General features: G+C 52.3%; 1 protein-coding gene across 1 annotated transcript; it reads right to left on the reverse strand.

Moving 5' to 3' along the window:
* Positions 1 to 242: 242 nt before the first annotated feature.
* On the reverse strand, positions 243 to 16,405 carry LOC113427217 (forkhead box protein J2). The gene is given in 12 exon segments (XM_026689678.2): positions 243 to 605; positions 865 to 963; positions 1,554 to 1,754; positions 1,842 to 1,943; positions 2,166 to 2,471; positions 3,216 to 3,222; positions 3,224 to 3,415; positions 3,561 to 3,701; positions 4,167 to 4,235; positions 4,665 to 4,739; positions 6,084 to 6,434; positions 16,041 to 16,405. Coding segments are annotated over 12 exon segments (1,713 nt in total). The 5' UTR covers positions 16,131 to 16,405; the 3' UTR covers positions 243 to 525.
* Positions 16,406 to 17,296: the final 891 nt, after the last annotated feature.

Genomic DNA, 17,296 nt, shown 5'->3' on the forward strand with positions numbered 1-17,296 from the left:
ACAGACTCAAGATCCACGGGTGCGCTCACTTCAGCAGCCATCGAGAGAGTCCCTGGCCACCTCTGGGGGAAAGAGGGATTGTACAAGGCAAGAGAGGAGGAGGAGGAGGAGGAGGATGACGAGGATGAAAGATGCCCTCCATTCTTTGGAAGTCTCCTCCGGCCTTGCATCCAGACAAGGCGCCCAATAAACGTGTAAAGTCCGAAGCTGGCAGATAGAGCAAAAAGGGCTGGGTACAAGGATGAGGAGGATGGTAATAATAATAATAATAATAATAATATAAGGGAGAAGAAAAGAAGGTAAAACCAAGGAGCGCAAGGAAGATTATCTTCGGCAGTATCTGGTGGCAGCTTCTCTGGCTGAAGAAGAGAATATATATCTATTTACAGGCAAGGAAGGAGGCCGAGCGCTGCTGGCCTGGGACCAGCACACACGGCTTCTTCCTCCTCCTCCTCCTCCTCCTCCTCCTCCCGCGGGGGAGGGGGGGGGCCTCCAGGAGGGACGGGCTACCAAGTCTCTGGCTTGCTAGGTGATCAAATCCCAGTTGAAGTCATCAGGGATCTCCTCGGGGGCGCCTGGAGGGGGCCGCGAAACCAAATGGTGACCTGAGCAAATGGCATGAAGAGGAAGCGGTTTAGGAAGTTGAATTCCTCCCCGTTCTTCCTGTGGCAAACCCTCCCCTCCCCTCCCCCAGGAATTTGGTGGGGCCCTCATTGAGTGAACGTATTTAAGGATGAAAAGGGTGTCCGTGAGGTTGGCCAATCCAAGGCGCGGGGGGAGACGTCCAGAGAGCCTGCCAGGGAAATCAGGAGGAGGAGTGGCTGCCTCCCCAGTTGGGCACCGGTGTGGGCATTGTCTCCTTACCTGGGCGGTTATACCCTGGCGAGTCCTGGGTGGGAATTGGGTACATCGCAGAAGGTCCCGAGTAGAGGTGGGGGGGTGCCGGCTGGCCATACGAGTTCACTGGGGAGAAGAGGGGCAAGGAGGGAGGGTCAGCCCTGAAAATCCATCCCACCTCTGGGAGGCCTCCTTGGATGCGGAGGGGGGCTGTTTTAGGGCGCCTGCCTGCTTCTTCCCCTTCCTGGGAGGAATGTCTGGTTCATGGCAGAGTTGAAGGGGGTCGTGAGGGTCCCCAATCCCCCCCCCCAAAGGACTGAGACAGAACTCTGGGGCCTCCTTTGGGCACAGGCGTCTATAATGGGGCATCCTGAAGAGACCACCGTCTCCTGGCCTCCTCCTCACCATCCACGGAGCGAGCCCTAAACTCGGGTCCTGTGACCAGGCCCGGACCCTGAGAGCCAGGGGCCATTTTGAGAGGAGGAAGGGGGAGAGGAGGGAGCCAGGAGGGGGCGCCCACTGCAGAAGGACGACCTGTTCTCCCCACCCCAAGTGGCTCCCCATAAGGACCCTGTCCTAGGTAGGGTGAGGCAGTGGGGGTCCCTGGGTCTCCCTCCATCTCCTCCTCCAGGGGGAGGGGCATGCTCCCCTGAAAACGCCTCTCCCCGCCTCCCAGAAGGAAGGACGCACCGCTGCTCCTTGCCCTCGGCCTCTACCTTGGCTCATGGGCTGCTCCTGCTTGTTGCTGTTCAGGGCACAGGACTCGGAGATGCGGGTGGGGTGCGGGCCCCCCCCCAGGTGAGGGAGCTGCCCGGTCTGGGTGAGAAAGTGGTTGAGGGAGTCGCAGAGGTTGGCAATGTGGTGCTGGTCTAAGGACCAGTTCTTCCGTTCCGCCTGGCGGAGGCTCTCCATTAACTCTGTGGGGGGGGAGGGGGGGAACCGGCGGTCAGTGCTCTGCCTGCACCAGGAACCCCTCCCCCCAGGAGGGACACCCCTCCCCTCACCCGAGAACTGGGAGTGTTCAATGCTGGACCAGTTGAGCCGATTGACCATCTTGAAGCTTTCCTTCAGGGAGTCAATGTTGGAGCACCAGTCAGAGGGGAAAGCTGGAGACGGAAGGGAGGGGGAGGAAGAGACAGGCAGGGGAATGAGTGGACTCCTTTGCCCCACCACACCCTTAGGCCTTTTCTCTTGTCTCCCCCCCCCCGGGGGGGGGCAGGAGATGCGCCCTGGTGTCACGTAGAGGACCGCCCTGTTCATTTATGAGATGGCTGCTCTCTGCTCGGGCGGCCATTTTCCTTTCTGCCTCTCCCTGGGCTTGAACTCACCGAAGCCGGCGTTATTGAGAGGGGCTGCCTGCTGCTGCTGCTGCTGCTGCTGCTGCGGGTGGGCATGGGGATGATGGTGGTGCTGGTGGTACCCTCCGTGCTGCATGGCAGAGGGGTGCAGAGACATCACGGGAGGGGGGCCGTAGCCATCCCCCGCCTGCTGCTTGCTGCTCTGGGACTGGCAGCTCTCCGAGGCTGGAGCGTGGAGGGGCGGCGCAGGTCCGACGTTTGGGGGCCCCTGAGGCTGCTGGTACATGTAGTAGCTGTGGTTGGAGGGCTGCATCTCCCCCAGGAGGGAGGAGAAATCTGAAGGGAAGAGCAGGAGGAAAGCGCTCAGGAGGCGCATGGGGGCCTTCCTGCTCTCCCAACCTGTGGCCGGGCTTGTGCCCCCGCTGAGCCTTTTCCGGGGGAGGAAGTGGGGGCTCTGGTGTTGGGAACTGAACCTGTCTCCAACTGGTCCCGGGTCAGAGGTGCCTACAGATTGTGGTCAAAAGAGCCAAGGTGGTGGCCACAACGGTGTGATCGAAGCTCTGCCTCTTCTTTAGGGGGCAACTGGCAACCTTGCGGCTGCCATCTTGGCTTTTCCAATGGCAACTCCTGCTCCCAATGCCCCACCCAGCCCCGCAGGGCCCCTTCACCCCCCCCAAAGGAAAGCCGGTGGGCAAGCAGGAGAGGGTCTGCCCCACAGCCCATGTTCAATATGGCGCCCTGCCAGCGGTGCCCCTCCTGGGGCCAGGGGGCAGTTTCAGAGGGCGGAGAGGGGGCTGCAGAGTTTGCCCTCCTGGGGCTGGCTTTCCCCCACCAGATCTTCCGGGCAGACGCTGCTCCCCCCAAGCCAGCAGGGGGGCAAAGAGAAGAGGCGGAGCGGGGGCAGACCGAGTGCTCCCCCAAACTGCGTGGAGGGGCTGCTTCACACCAGCCGCCCCTGCTGGCAAGAGGGTCTCCGAGCATCCGGAGAGCGGCCCAGCCGCCCCCGTCTGCGTCAGAGGGGGCGGTCCCGGGTGCAGCCAGCCCATCCCACCCCTGGCCACCCCTGGCCCCAGTGCTCACCATGCTGGAGAAGAAGAGGACTTCTCCAGCATCGATTTGTAGAGGTTTCGGAAGGACCAGCTCAGATCCTGGAAGTTGATTTCGGAGTAGGAGAACTTCAAGTCGTTGCTGGTGCTGTAGTGCGGAGGAGGCCCCTCGGTCCCTTCACGGCCTTGTCCGCCCGCCACCGTGGCGGCCACCTCCACCGGCCCCGCGCTCTGCTGCAGAAGGCAAGGAAGGGAGTGGGGGTGAAACAGGAGCATCCCTCCGTGGCGGGGGAGGCACCAAGGGGCCCTGGGCGGGACCAAGGCTCACTGACCCTCCTGCCACCCCCAGCCCAACCTCTCTGGCGCCACCATCACGCACCTGGCCGTAACTGCCCAGAGGGGGCGTGCTTTGCAAGGAGAGCTGCTGGTTGGACTCGGGAGAGAGCGAGGCCTCGGGGCCCAGAGAGACGGAGCCCCGGGGGCTTTTGCTGGCCTCCTGGTCCGGGGAATCCTGGGACAGCTGGAAAACCAAAGGGGGCATCTGAGAGGCCTCATGGCAGGGAGGATGGGCGCACCAGGGGCAAGGAGGGCCAGCCCAGCCTCCCAAGGAAGGGGGCTCTGAGGGAAGCCTTCGGACGTCTTCCCTGGTGGCCAAGGCCAGGTGTCCCTCCAGGGGGCTTCCTCCCAGCTGCAGCCCTGAGAGAGCCTCCAGAGGGCCCCATGTTTCCTGAACACGGGTTGATTGGGGCTGTGCCAGTTTAAGGAAACTGTCAGCCATTAATTAACTCAAGAGGATGATCAAGGCGTAGCTCAGCCAAGGAAACCTCCTCTGTTTCTTTAAGCAAGAGGTTGGTTTTGAGACTGCACCGTTGAGCTGCGTGCATGCATGGGAGAAACGGGCTCCTCGGCTATTTTCAAAGCCCTTTTCCAGGTGCTCTCTGGGGAAGAGGGACCTGCTCCCTCCCACTCAAGGGCTCCAACTCACATCGTCATCTGGTGGGTGGCGCCTCTTCCGGGAAATATCAGGGCAGGTGTCAATCGTCCAATATGAGCCCTGAAAGGACAAAAGGTGGGTGTGGGGGGGAGGAGATTCAGCCTCTGACTGGGCCAGCCTCCTGTCCCCCTCCTGCCTCCGCCAGGCCCTGGTTTCTCTTCAGTGCCACCGTCCCCAGCAAGTTTCAGCCTCCTGGCAACCCTCTTGGGAGGAACAGGCTGGGCAGGAAGAGCATATCCCCCCCCCCCCGAGAGGGAAGGAAGCCTCCCGGGTGAAGCTCCCGCTCAGCGTGTCCTCCTGCCTCTGCCTGCTGCCTCCAAAGACAGGGAGGTGAAGTGGCCCTAAGCCCCCCACACCTGGCCCGGAGCCCCTTCCACGGGCAGAACCACCTCGCCTCCTTCGGCCCGTCCCATCTCCTTGTGCCTCGCTGGGCCAAAAGAAGGGGAAACTTCACTGGAAGGCTCCCTCCCTGGAGGAAAGCTGGCTCACCTTTCCAGGGTCGTCCCGGGGCCGAGGCACTTTCCGGAAGCATTTGTTCAGCGAGAGGTTGTGCCGGATGGAGTTCTAGGGAGAGAACCACAGGAATCACTGCAGCAGTCAAGCAGCTGCCCTGGGCGCCCAAGCCCCCTTCCCCGACCCCAAGCCCTGCTGCCCTGACAGCCCCTTGGCCTCAGAGACCTCCGTAGGGTCCCACAGCTTCTGCCCAGGGAAGGCAGCTGTGGCCTGAGGCTCCGGAAGCCTTCGGGGCTCCCAGCCCCCCCCCCACATCACCCACCCCCCCCACGTCCTCTGCACCATCAAGCAGCTGAGAAATGACAGGTCAAACTTTGCTGGGAAACGGGGGCTGCAAGGGGCGGCGGGAGGAACAGCAGCAGCTCAACATAGAGCGGGATGGGAGACCCGGATGAAATGACTGTTGCCCAAAGGACCCAGGGAGTATATTGGCGTCATTGCTCCCCCTCTGTTCATCTTATTCTGTACTGTCATCGTCTTGAATCGGCCCAGAAACGCTCGACAGAGAAAGGAAGGAACAACTGTCGCCTTTTTACAGCTCCCTGCCCTGCTGGGTTCTTCAGGCCAGGCCAGGGACTCTGAGAAGAGGCCCCAAGAAGACCCCAGCGGCCTCTGGGCAGCTCCGCCCTCTCCTGCCTGCCCAGTCAGGTTCTGGGCTTCCTTTGAAGAGACCCCCGGCCAGCCTCCCTTTGGAAAACAGCTCCGGATCCAGACTGGCTTAATCCTCAGAATAGGGTTGCTGCCTGCCAGAAAACCAGGGCCCGGCAGGCACTCTGGCCCAAAACAGGACAGGGTGCTAGCAGTGGAAGCAAACTCGCTCAAGCCAAGCAAACTCCTGGTAAAGGAAGACGGGAATTCCGCCACTCCCTTGCGCGTGGTGAAGCTTCGGCAGGGCCAAAAGAGCCTTGGTGGCATTTCCCCACATAAACGCTCATCCCTGCCTCCGGGGTGCGGGTCCCCCGACTCTGCCCCTCCCATCTTTGGTTCGGCCTATAGCAAACCTAGGCCAAAGCCTGGGCTTCCCCAGGACTGAAACCCCCTGGCTCTCTGAGCCAACCCCTCCGCTGGAGCCAGTCTTGGGCCTGTGAGGTGTCCGAAGGGCAGCTGGGTCCCTCCTGGATCCCCAATAGGACAGCATCACCCTTCGCTCTTCCAGCTGCTTTTAACCCCAGCTGTTATTTTCCTTACTAGTTGGCTCGATTTCCTTTCCCTTTTTGCCCTGCAACCCAGAGCCCCCCAGCACAATTTGAGCCACAGGCTCCATGGGGCAGAAACCGGAGGCTTTGGCTTGACCGAGCCCTCCCTGCCCTGGGGGCTGGTCACAGCCATGCAGGCCACAGCTTCTTAAGAGCCCAGCAACCCAGAGGGAGCTCCCCCCATGCTCAGGGTCCTCACCTTCCATCCGATGCCCGCGTTCTTGTAATAGGGGAAGTTGTCGCAAATCCAGCGGTAGATCTCGCTGAGGGTCATCTTCTTGGCGGGTGAGGAGTTGATGGCGTAGGTGATCAGGGTGGCGTAGCTGTACCGGGGCTTCCCGTCCTGGTGGACGGCAGCCTCATCCTTGCTCAAAGTGGCATTGGGGTCCGTCGGAGAGCCAGGCGGGCACTTCCGGCCAGCTCCCGGGGCGCCCGACTGAGCAGCGCCCCCTAACTTCTCGATGGTGGCCCGAAGGGTGAGCTGAGGGAGCCAGTCGATGGACGTCAGGCTGCTCTCCAGGTCGGAAGCCATGGCGCTGGAGGACAAGACCTGCAGCAGAGGCAGAAGCAAAGGCGGCCAAGATGAACTAGGCGGCCATACATCCTTTTTCCCAGCTGCATCCCTTCCCCTGGGCAGCCTAGGAGCACAATCAGGGGAACAAAAAAACCACAGCAGCCTCCTTGACCACCCACCTGCTTAAAACGAAGCTCCCACATGGACCTGGAACATCTTTTGCACAGAGGATTCCTCCCCCCCCCCCGCATAAGGGAGAGGCGCTAGCCCAACTACAGGTAGTCCTCGACTTACAACTGCAATTAGGGATTGGAACTTCCATTGCTAAGTGATGTGGTTAAAACGAGAGACAGCTGATCTCAGAATGCTAATTGTTGAGGTAATTCCCCGTTAGGAGAATGAGCACATACAGGGAGACGTATTTGAGAGAAGTGTTTGAATAATACACACACACAGATACACTGTACAAGTACATGTAGGTTTTTACTTCCAGAAAAGTTTAAGCAAAGTTCAAAATAAGCAGTCCAAAAGTCATTCACAGGTAAATCAATCAGTTTTCAATCCAGGGATAATTCAATAACAAAGTCCAGTGTCAAAAACAGTTCAGTAAAAGACTTACATCAAATCCAGTAATAGCAGTCGATTAGGAGGAACGGTAATACTCTCCAACAGAAGGAAACAGACTGACTCACACTCTCTTCTGAGACTAAGACTAAAACAACCCAGGTTTCTGGGTCCATCTTATGGCCGTTTGAGAAACCACACCCAATTACACTTTTATGATTCTCTTGAAGAGACAGTATTAAAATGTTTATTCTGGTTTACATATTGTCCAACCCAAATCACTGTTAGGTGACTTATATTCCTAACACTAATACTAATGAAAAAGGGAAACAGAGAAAGAAACCGCTCTGTGGAAGTGGGCAGTCCCTGAATAATTGGCATAATTGGATAAAAGCTAAGGGGGTGGTTAGGGAGCCGGGATGGTGCAGTGGTTAAAGTGCAGTATCGCAGGCAAACTCTGCCCAGAGCCAGGAGTTCGATCCTGACCGGCTCAAGGTTTCCATCCTTCCGAGGTGGGTAAAATGAGGACCGATTGTTGGGGGCCGTATGCAAATAATGCTGGCATGAAAACTGCTCAGAGAGGGCTATGAAGCACTGAGGAGCGGCATATCCCTCTAAGTGCTATTGTTGTGCCACCAAAGACGACACTCGGGGGCTGTGAGCACGTTTGCAGCGTTAAGAGCACGGATTCATTCACCGATGGGAATTTCTGTATTCCCCACCATCATTTAACAGAGAACCATCTAAACATAAAAACATCATAAATCAGACCATGGAGGGAACACCTAAACTGATGGCCATGGGAAACAGTGGTGGGCCTAGCGTGGATTGGTAGACACTTCCCACAATGCCACACTCCTCTTGTGGGAGGAGGCCAGCCATTGGGGCCTCTCAGGCCGGCCTGGGCGCAAAGGGTGCAAAGCCAATGCCCAGCGGATCAAACTAAAAAGGTGCCGTGGGGCAGGCTTGCCACATGTGTCAGGGGCTGCTCCTTTTTTTTTTTTTTTTTTTGGTTGGAGGACTTTTTTTTTTTTTTGGGGGGGGTGGGGGTCCCCCCCACCCCCAAGCGGGGGTTTTCCCCATCATTTTCTTTTCACCTTTGGCTCTTCAGGAACTCAAACATGGGTTTTCCAGGGATGACAGAACCACCATACAGTCCCAGGAAAGGAAGCAGCTTCCCTTATGTGGGGGGCTGACAGGGGTTCTCAGAGTCACCCTGGAAACGCTTTTGCAGCTTATATGGATCTGAACTGTCACAATCTTCAGAAGGCTCAAAACCTGGCAGAGATTGGCCAAATTTCCTTTGATTCGAAGGGATGAACAGATTTTCCTGCACAGAGATTCTCCTGCTGTCCAGGCCTACCTGCTGCAGGACACACAAAACCTGCCCTGCATACAGGAACGCATTGCCACATGTGGTGGACTTGTACAGAAGCTAAAAGATATTGGACTAAAATCCACACATGGTTGGAAAAACAACATATAGATTTGAAGCCTGAAATATTATTAGGAATGGTATCTGAAGGTTATAGTAAAGAAATAACATACATAATTATTCATGTATTAACAGCAGCTATAATTGTATTTGCTCAAAATTGGAAAAGTGATAAGATACCGATAGAGGGAAAAATAATTGAAAAAAATATTTGAATGTGCAGAAATGAATAGATTAACATTAGAAATTAAAGAAAAAGAAGAATATGAATATTACATGGTATGGAACTTGTTTTATAAATGGCTAGGAAATTAATTAAAAGGGATTAGGCGTAATTATAAAGCAATAAGAGAAACTAGTTTAATAGATATACTGAATATTAGTTATATATATGGGAATGTGACTATTATTATATGGTTATACTGTTAAAAAAATATTATTAGTAATTATCAAGCACATGAAATATGTACCTAATCAACACATGATTGAAATGGAATGGATTTATTGTATGTTAAAAATAAAATAAAAAAATTGAAAAGAAAAAAAAGAACTGCCCTGCAGCAGGTCAATCTGAAGAGGTAGGGATCTTGCCTCCAGTCAAGTAACTTTTCTAGCCTGGTTGGGTTTGTATGTTGATGATTTAGTTCTTACTGGCTAATGAAAGGAATCCTTGAAGTCAGAAGAACCACAGGAGAAAGAATCTGTGCCCCCCCATTGCCTACCCTAGATTAGAATTATTTCCTCATCTGTTTTATATCCTTGATGCAAAGAAACTTAATGAGCTACTAATTGTACAGCCCGCTGACTCAAGAGAAGTCTAGAAATTAAGAGTTTACACAGCAAGGAACCAGCAGCAAAATATTCTCTGAGGTTCAGTATGCATCTCCCAAACATTCATTTTATGTTCTTTTAGAAATTATATTAACATGTCATAGTAATACTTTTATTCTTTTAACCACAGGCCATACCATGCTTTGTTTCTCAGCCTTTTAGATAAGATCAAGTGTTAAAAAGGGGGGGGGGGAGAATAAATTCAATTATTTGCCTTTTTCCCACTTGATCAGAAGTTTGAGGGGCAAAAACGAGGGAGGAAAAGGGAAAAATCCAGCAAATCTAGAATACTAACTTCTCTTCAGTTTCACACTCGAAAATTCCGAATGCCTTTCACTCATAAACAGGCATAAGTGTGGTGAAAACAGAGCGCACCCCCTTTGGTCTACTATGCAGGCAAAACTGGGCTAGTATGGATGTGGATTAAGTAGCCTGGAATTATGGCTTCTCTGGTGTCAGGGAACTTGAGAAAGTAGCTACTAGCCATTATAGATTTTTCAACATGGACTTAATTCAAAGACAGTTAGCTAGCTACCCATGAAAAGAATGAACCCAAATTAAGTCAATTATGTTTTAGTCTCATTGACTTATGCAAGTCACCGCTAATTTTATTTATTTCAACTGCACTTAAAAGTGACTGAGCCTAGAATATTCTTCAAACCAAACCCCGGTGGGGCTGGGGGTAGGTTAGGGTGATTTGAACAAAAAAGGAGCGTTCTCTCACTTAGACAAGAAGAGTCTGATGTGCAGAGAACAGGATACAGCAGGGTTTCTCAAACCTGACCACTTTTAAAATGTGTGGACTTAAAACTTCTAGAAATCCCCACCCAGGTTGGCTTGGAGAATTCTGGGAGTTGAAGTCCACACATCTTAAAGTGGTCAAGGTTAAGAAACACTGAGATAGGCGGTGCAGTGGTCATCCTTAGGCAGCCCTCACCTTGAACCTGAGCCAGCAGTGTCCTGCAGCTGCTGAACAGAGCAAATGCAATCCTGGGCTGCATCAATGGAGGTAATCGTGTTCCATTCTACGTCATGCCAATCAGGCGATTCCAGTTCTGGTCATCCTAAAACAAGGAGGATGCTAAAGACCTGCAAAGAGCAAGGATGGAAAGCGTCCCAAGGATGGAGAGGGGCTTCGTAGGCCGAATTCCACTTAGAAGGGTTAAAAGAGCATCAATGATGTGAAGTTTAAAGAAGAGAAGCCTGGGAGGAGACATGATAACAACCTTCCAAGACTTAGGAAAAAAGAAGTAATAAGAAAAAGAACCAGGAAGTAAAGAGATATGGAAATGGAACAAAAATGAAAAGAAATTGTTTATTTAAAAGACATAGAGACAATGGTTAGATAAGGATTAAGAAAGGGGATTCTGCAAAGCAATGTGGTGTATTATAAATGTATTTGAAGTAATAAATTACTTAGAAGGTAGGAAAATATAGACTTTTAAAATGAAAAGATTGGAACTGATGTTTCCTTGTTATTAGAATACTTGTTTTTTTGTTAAATTATACATAGAGATAAGTGGAATAAGTGTGAGAAAGAGAAACTATGAGTATATTAACTATGTCTAATGAATTCAAGAATATAGTTGCAACGAATTATGAGGATTGTTATAAAAAGATTAACATCAGTTTTTATGATTAATTGAATAGATTAATTTAATTGAAATTATTAATGATTTGATGTAATTGAAGGCGAAAGTGCCATGTGGAATCTGGCCTAAAATGCATATGTGTTACGTAGCTGTTAGGAGATCATTATTTAATTAACAATTAAAAAGTCACTTATTATTGGGAATTAAAGAGGAATTAACTAAATGATGTATAAAATAAAGGGGTGGTACACTCAAATTGGTAATTGTGGGGGAATTTTTTTTAATTGTTTGAATCGGGATAGAATTTTTGAAATGATGAAATAAGAATATGCGATGAAATTGCAAACCTGACAGATAAAAGTATAAAGTATAATGAATATGAAGATATGAGAATTATTTAAAGTAAAACAAAATAGGTTAAGAAATGAATAGAAAATATATAAAATAAGTCTGAGAAAAGTATTGGAGAAAATTTATAGAACATGTGTAATAGGATATGAAATCAAATGTGAAAGATGAATATGTAATCAAGGTCATGTTTGTATGGAAATGTGAAAACCTGGAATCATGCTGTTCACTAAAAAAGATGTTTTTGAAATGTGAAAAAAAAAAAAAACTTTTCACAAAAAGAAAACCCTTCTAAGACTTGAAGGGATGTCATAGTGCAGAAGGTGGGACAAGAACCAAAGAATGGAAGCCTTACAGGAGGACCAAACTTAAAATAAGGAGGATCCCAGGTGGTGGGTCAGCCTGTTGTTGCCTGAATGGTAGGGCTTCCATCCCTGGAGGTTTTCAAAACAAATGAATGGACAGTTCACTCGTCTCCCATGGTCTGCAGATCCCTTCTGGTCAGGGGTCTGGCCTGAAAGACCTGGACCTGGGAGCTCCCTTCCACCTATCGGGGGAGACTAGAAGCAGCCTGGTTGCTCTTCAAGTGCTCTGGGGCCCTCCTGGATGTGGCTCTCCTAGACTAGAAGCGAAGCCACCATCCCATTTGGAGTTTGCTGCCGGAGAGAGCAGCCCTGCTGCTATTATTATGAAACATGTTGCCCCCCTGTCTATTCTTAGTGACTGAACTATTTCAGTGTTAACTTTCCAGGTCTGGAGCACCAGGAGGTGACCAGGCGAACCCTTTCAAGATCACTTATTCCACTTTCAGCACTCCTTGTGAACTGGCTGCTTGCTAAGGGACAAGGAGTAACCGTAAAGGAAAAACCAGACTCCCAGTACTTCAAAACAGAATGGATAAATTCTTGGGAGGAAAGGGACAGTAGAAAGCCGTGCCCACCAAAAAGTTAATAGAATCAGATACAGTTCCAGCTCCAGGGGAGAACACCAAGAATCTTTGGGTAAAAATGAACCAAATGAAACAAAATAAATGAAACTAGATAAAAATAAACGCAAATAGCAGGAAAGGAGGACAAGAGACTAACACAAAGCATTTGATTCATGCTATAAGCAGGTAACAAGCCACTCAATTCAGGGAGGGAGGGAGTTGGGAGGGTGTAAAGTGTCCTGCCGTTTCCTTTGAGATACTAGAAGAGAACTAGACTTCCCTGTTTGGAGAACCTGGAGGGTTGGAACAAACAATTCAATCTGGGGAAACCCACAAAGACACAATTATCTGGGCCTACTGCAAAGCACATATATATTGAAAAATAATGGCTGCTCTGGTCAAATTTAAAAATGACTTTGGGGACCAAGATATTAACATAAGGAGCCTAACATATTCTACACCGCAAGACCATAACTTCTCACTTCTGTGGGGTGTGCAGTTTTCACCTTAAAAGAAAACAAAACAAAAATCCAAGACTGGCAGCTTGCTACGAACTAAACTGCATTTCCCAGAAGCCCTTGCCCATTGTCAGATGGCTGATGGGAAGCATCTGAAGTCATCATATTGCTGTCCTGGTTTTAAAAAATTAAGAGGGATGGTGTTTTCTCACTTTTTAAAAGAAAGTAATATAAATTGTCTTACACTAGGACGGTTTGTTTAATTATTCTTTTGCTATTTTTATGTTTCTAAGCTTTACTCTGCACAGATATCTTTGATTTTAGAGTGGATAATAACAAGAACAACATTCAAGCCTGAATATAATTCTCTTCTTTTTATCACTAAAAAGAAGAATGTGACATAAACTGATTCATAATATCTGATTTCAACACAGGACAGCTGCAAGATTTAATGGTAAGATAGCTAAATTGCAACAGTGAAGTTCAAAACTTGTTCACATTTTGATTACTTAGTTTGAAGTCTAGTCTAGCAGTTTAAGCATGGATTTCTGCTCAAAAACCATGTTACAAAAACAGCACCAAGCTTTGTGGATGCTGGATGCTTTCTGCAATGTCTAGAAGTTTCATAAAATTTGCAATAAAACCTCCTCCACTCGGCTGCTACCTGGCGACAGCAGAGACCAGGAAGGCCCCTTTAAAGGTCTGGGAACCTACAGCCAGCTCATCATAGCAGGCCAGCGGCTAATATTCCATCTGATTGATTTGTACAAATATCACCAGAGAGAGAGAGACACCTCTATGTATTTCCAGTTGTGACAGTGCAGCCCCAATGTGGCTCTTCCTCCTGGAGGGAGGCCCATCATGTGCTGTCCCCCCCACACACACACACACACAATGCTTCCCAGCCAGGTCCATCTAAAGGTGGTGCTGGAGATGGGCTTCCCCCACCCAACCACCCACCCACCCACCCGGGGCCCAGCTCTTTCTCCTGCTCTCCAGAGAGAGCCCGCCTGCAGCCCGGCAGTTCCTCCCACAGCCTCTGAGGTGGTGCCCTTGGCCCTGCATTTCCAAAGCTATTGCTCATTACATTTATTTAAAATCTAATTTAGGATATATGCCATGTAAAGTCCTCTCTATGCAAATTTCATGTTAAATGGAGAACAATTGCCATATTTTTGGATATCTGAATATAAACCATGCAAATGCCACAAGGCCCTAAGCCAAAAGGGCAGCCTTCACCCAGACCAGAAGCAGCAGCAGCAGCTGTTAAGTTCTGGAATGGGAACCTCCTCCTGCCAGGAAGTGGTGAAATTCTTGGCCCATGGGAGCAAGGAAGGAGCAACTGGGGAATGGCTCTCTGCACATGCCCCTTGCCGTCATTCATAGCAAAATGAGAATTTATTATCCATCCTTCTTAGCAGAAGGCGCGTGGATTTAAAGTACTTGCCCATTTAATGGAACAAGTAAGAAAAAAAAAAAAGATGATTACTTTGTAAAACCCCAAAACAATTACAACTGCTCTTTGGGTTATATGGAAATGAGCTGGACCCTCTGTTGTAGACAGAAAGATAAATACTTCCTTGAACTGAACTGAAATCTGAAAAGAGATATTTACTCATTTTTAAAAATCCAACGTAATCTTTTATGATCTTTTGTTCTTGTTAAAGCAACTTCTTTGCTGTAATTTAATCATAAGCCATTTGGCAAGAGTCCCAAGTAGATTCTGTGCATAGAACTTGCTTCTAAATAAATATGCAAAGAATTGTATGGTTAAAATGGAAAACAGTGAGTAACTAGCACCAAGAACTAAGGCAGATCAGTCTAGAGACTAAACATCAAACTACTAGACAAAAGCAATTGTGAAGAAGTGCATTCTGTTGCATTCCCAGATTGCATTAAGCCATGATACAGCTGGTTTGCTTTTGGCTTCAGGTGATATGAGAACATAGTGAATAATATACAGACCTAGCCTGAATACATGGCATGTTATGTTACCTATATTGTGTTATCACCATTTAGACTGAGGTGTCCATGGGGACTGATGGAGAGCTCCATAGCCCTAATACACAGAGTGGTCCGTTTAATTTTGTTTTGGCTTAATGTTGGGCTCTCCAACTTCTGGGGCTGGTGGGCACCAGGCAGTACAGGGAAAAAGTGACTGTGGCCAGCGGTTGGGACAGTTAGCAAGACAAGGAAAGCTGCTGCTTCCATCCATTCCCATTTCAGCTTTTGCCAACAGGCCATTACAAAAAGAAAAGCAATTATTAAGCATGATAGAAAACATGAACTATTTATTAATAATATATTTGACCCTTCCTTAATTAATTAAGGTTTCTCTTCTACCACTTAAGATTTTTCAACTCCTAAGGCCAGAATTTTATGCATGCCGTATGACTTGTGTGCGTGTCACGGTTTTGTACAGCACAGATAAAAGGAATCAGCTCAGAAGCCACTCCTGGCGTTACTAGCCAAGTCAAGCAAATAAATTCACCTACATCTGGACTGGTAAGAAGGTTACCTGAATATAGTGGACCAAGAGCAAAATACACTCCACCACTTGTAATTAACTTCCTGGGATCAATCAGTCCCTCCCACTTTATTTCCATTAGGAAAGGCAAATTTCTGACGTTGGTGCAGAGGAGGGCAAGTCATTCAAACAGCTGCTTTTTCCCCAAAGTTTGCAGGGACAAACATTTTCTAGCTCTACCCAGAGAACCGTCTACCAAAGGTGTGGGCAGAACAAGGCAGATTGAGATAAGCAGATAAATCTTTGGGGATCACCGAAGCCGATGGGTTCATTATTATGCAACAGCAGCAGCAGCAACAGTTTCCACCCCAGGCAACTGCAAGGGAGAAAGTTGGGAAACCAGGAAGGGCAGCCCCAGAAGCCAGCTGGGCTCCTGAAACAGACTCTTAAGGCTGCTCGTAAGTGGGCCAAAGTCAAGCACAAAAAAAATCACAACACACACACATACACACACGGGGCAGCACCCTCTGCCTGCCTTTTCAGACCATCAGCATCCCTAAACCACTATTCTGGACATAAATCCACTTGCGGGGGTGGGAATCACTCTTCCTGGGACCAGGGACGGATGGGGGGCACACCCAAGGTCCCATCTGCCCCGCCAGGGACTCCCCGAAGGGGCCCTAAGGAAGACCGATCCTCCCTCCCTCCGCAACCAGAGCAGGGGGAGCAGCCAGGGGTCGCCCTCTCTGAAGCCCCTCTGTCGGGGGAGGAATCGGGGGCGAGGCTTGCAACGAGCCCCTCCCCAGCAGCCCCAACGGGCCCCCTCCCCCTCCGCCGCCTTCGCCATCAGCCCGCCTCGGGCTCCCGCGCGGCCCAAACCCGCCGCCACCGCCGCCTGGCCAAGGCCGGGCGGGGCCCTCAAGGGCATCGGGGCCGGGCCGGGCCGGGGCGCCAACGGCTCCGGCGGGAAAGGCCGCGGCGGCGCCCAGCCTCCCTCCCCGCCCCGCTCGCTCACCCACCGGCCGCTCAGGGGACGCCGCCTCCGTCTCCGTCGTCCCGCGCCCCGGCCTCATGCTCCGCCCGGCCCTCAGCGCCCGCCGATCCCGCATCTCCGTGGGCGGGCGGAGAGGCGCCGGGCCTCGCCTGGACGGACCAGGAAGGGCGCGGCGGAGGCCTCGCGAAGGGCCGCTGCGGACGCCGCTCGCTCGCTCTCGCAGGAAAGGCCGGCCGGCCCCGGAGCCTCGCAGCAGCGCCCAGCCCGACCCGGCCCTCCCTCGATCCCTTGGTTGCAGCAGGCCCGCCGCCGCCTCCCTCGCCGCCGCCTCCGCTCGGGCTCGGTGCGCGCTGGGCCGCGGCTCCACTGCAGGCCCCGGCTCCTCCCAGGCCGCTGCTCCGCCTCCCCCGGGCCGCGTCACCCGCCGCCCTCCCCGCTTTAAGGAGGCTCCCTCGGCGGCGGCATCTCGGCGGCCAAAAGGGGTTCTGCTCCTCCCGCCGCTGCCGGGTCCCTCGGAGCTTTCCCCCGGCGGCGGGGTCGGGGGTCCTCGGACACGAGGGCGCTTAGCGGGACCTCGGAGCGTCTCCCCCCGAGGGAGACCCCGTGCGCTTCACCCCCGCCAGTCCCCCGTGTCCTTTGCCGCGGGCTGGGGGGGTCTCGGGGAGGGTCCCGGTTCCCTCCCGCAGGCGGAAAGCGAAGGCCCAGCGTCGCCCACTCGGGGCTGGGGGGGAGGGAACCATGTCGCTCCTCCCGGGGTCCGCGCCTCCTGCGCCTCCCGCCCGGCGCTCACCTGCTCCGCCCGGCGGAGAGGGCGGCTCTCGCTGGCCCGGGGGACGCGCGCCCAGCAGCAGCCGGGAGGCATCGGCGCCCGGGGAGGACGGTTTTTGCGTGGCTCTCTCGCCCCCGGGACCTTCCTCAGCCCCAAGCGGGCTAGGGGCCGGCGTGCCGGCGCCCCGACCCTTCCTCGGGCTGGGTAGGTTACGGCCGCCTCGCCCGCCAGTCGCCGCCTCTTTGGCCTTCCCGGCGGCCGGAGCCCGCCCGAGAGCCCGAGGAGTCTCGGCGGGAGTGAGGGGCATCTCCTCCCGCGACGGCCGGGCCGAGGTCGCCCGGCAAGGCCGCTCCGCTCCAGACGCCGGGGCCACCTTAAGCGCCGTCGACGCCGTCCGGGGGCCGCGCGCGGGGGCCCCCCTCCCAGCCCCGTGCGGTGGTCAGCCCCGGAACGTGTGCGGCGGGCACCGGCGGAGACGGCCGCCCTGCCGGGCGCCCCTTCCAGGCAACCTC

The sequence above is a fragment of the Notechis scutatus genome, chromosome 4, assembly GCF_049901735.1.
Source record: "Notechis scutatus isolate UNSWTSFEM ecotype Mainland chromosome 4, rNotScu1.2, whole genome shotgun sequence".
Lineage (NCBI taxonomy): Eukaryota > Metazoa > Chordata > Lepidosauria > Squamata > Elapidae > Notechis > Notechis scutatus.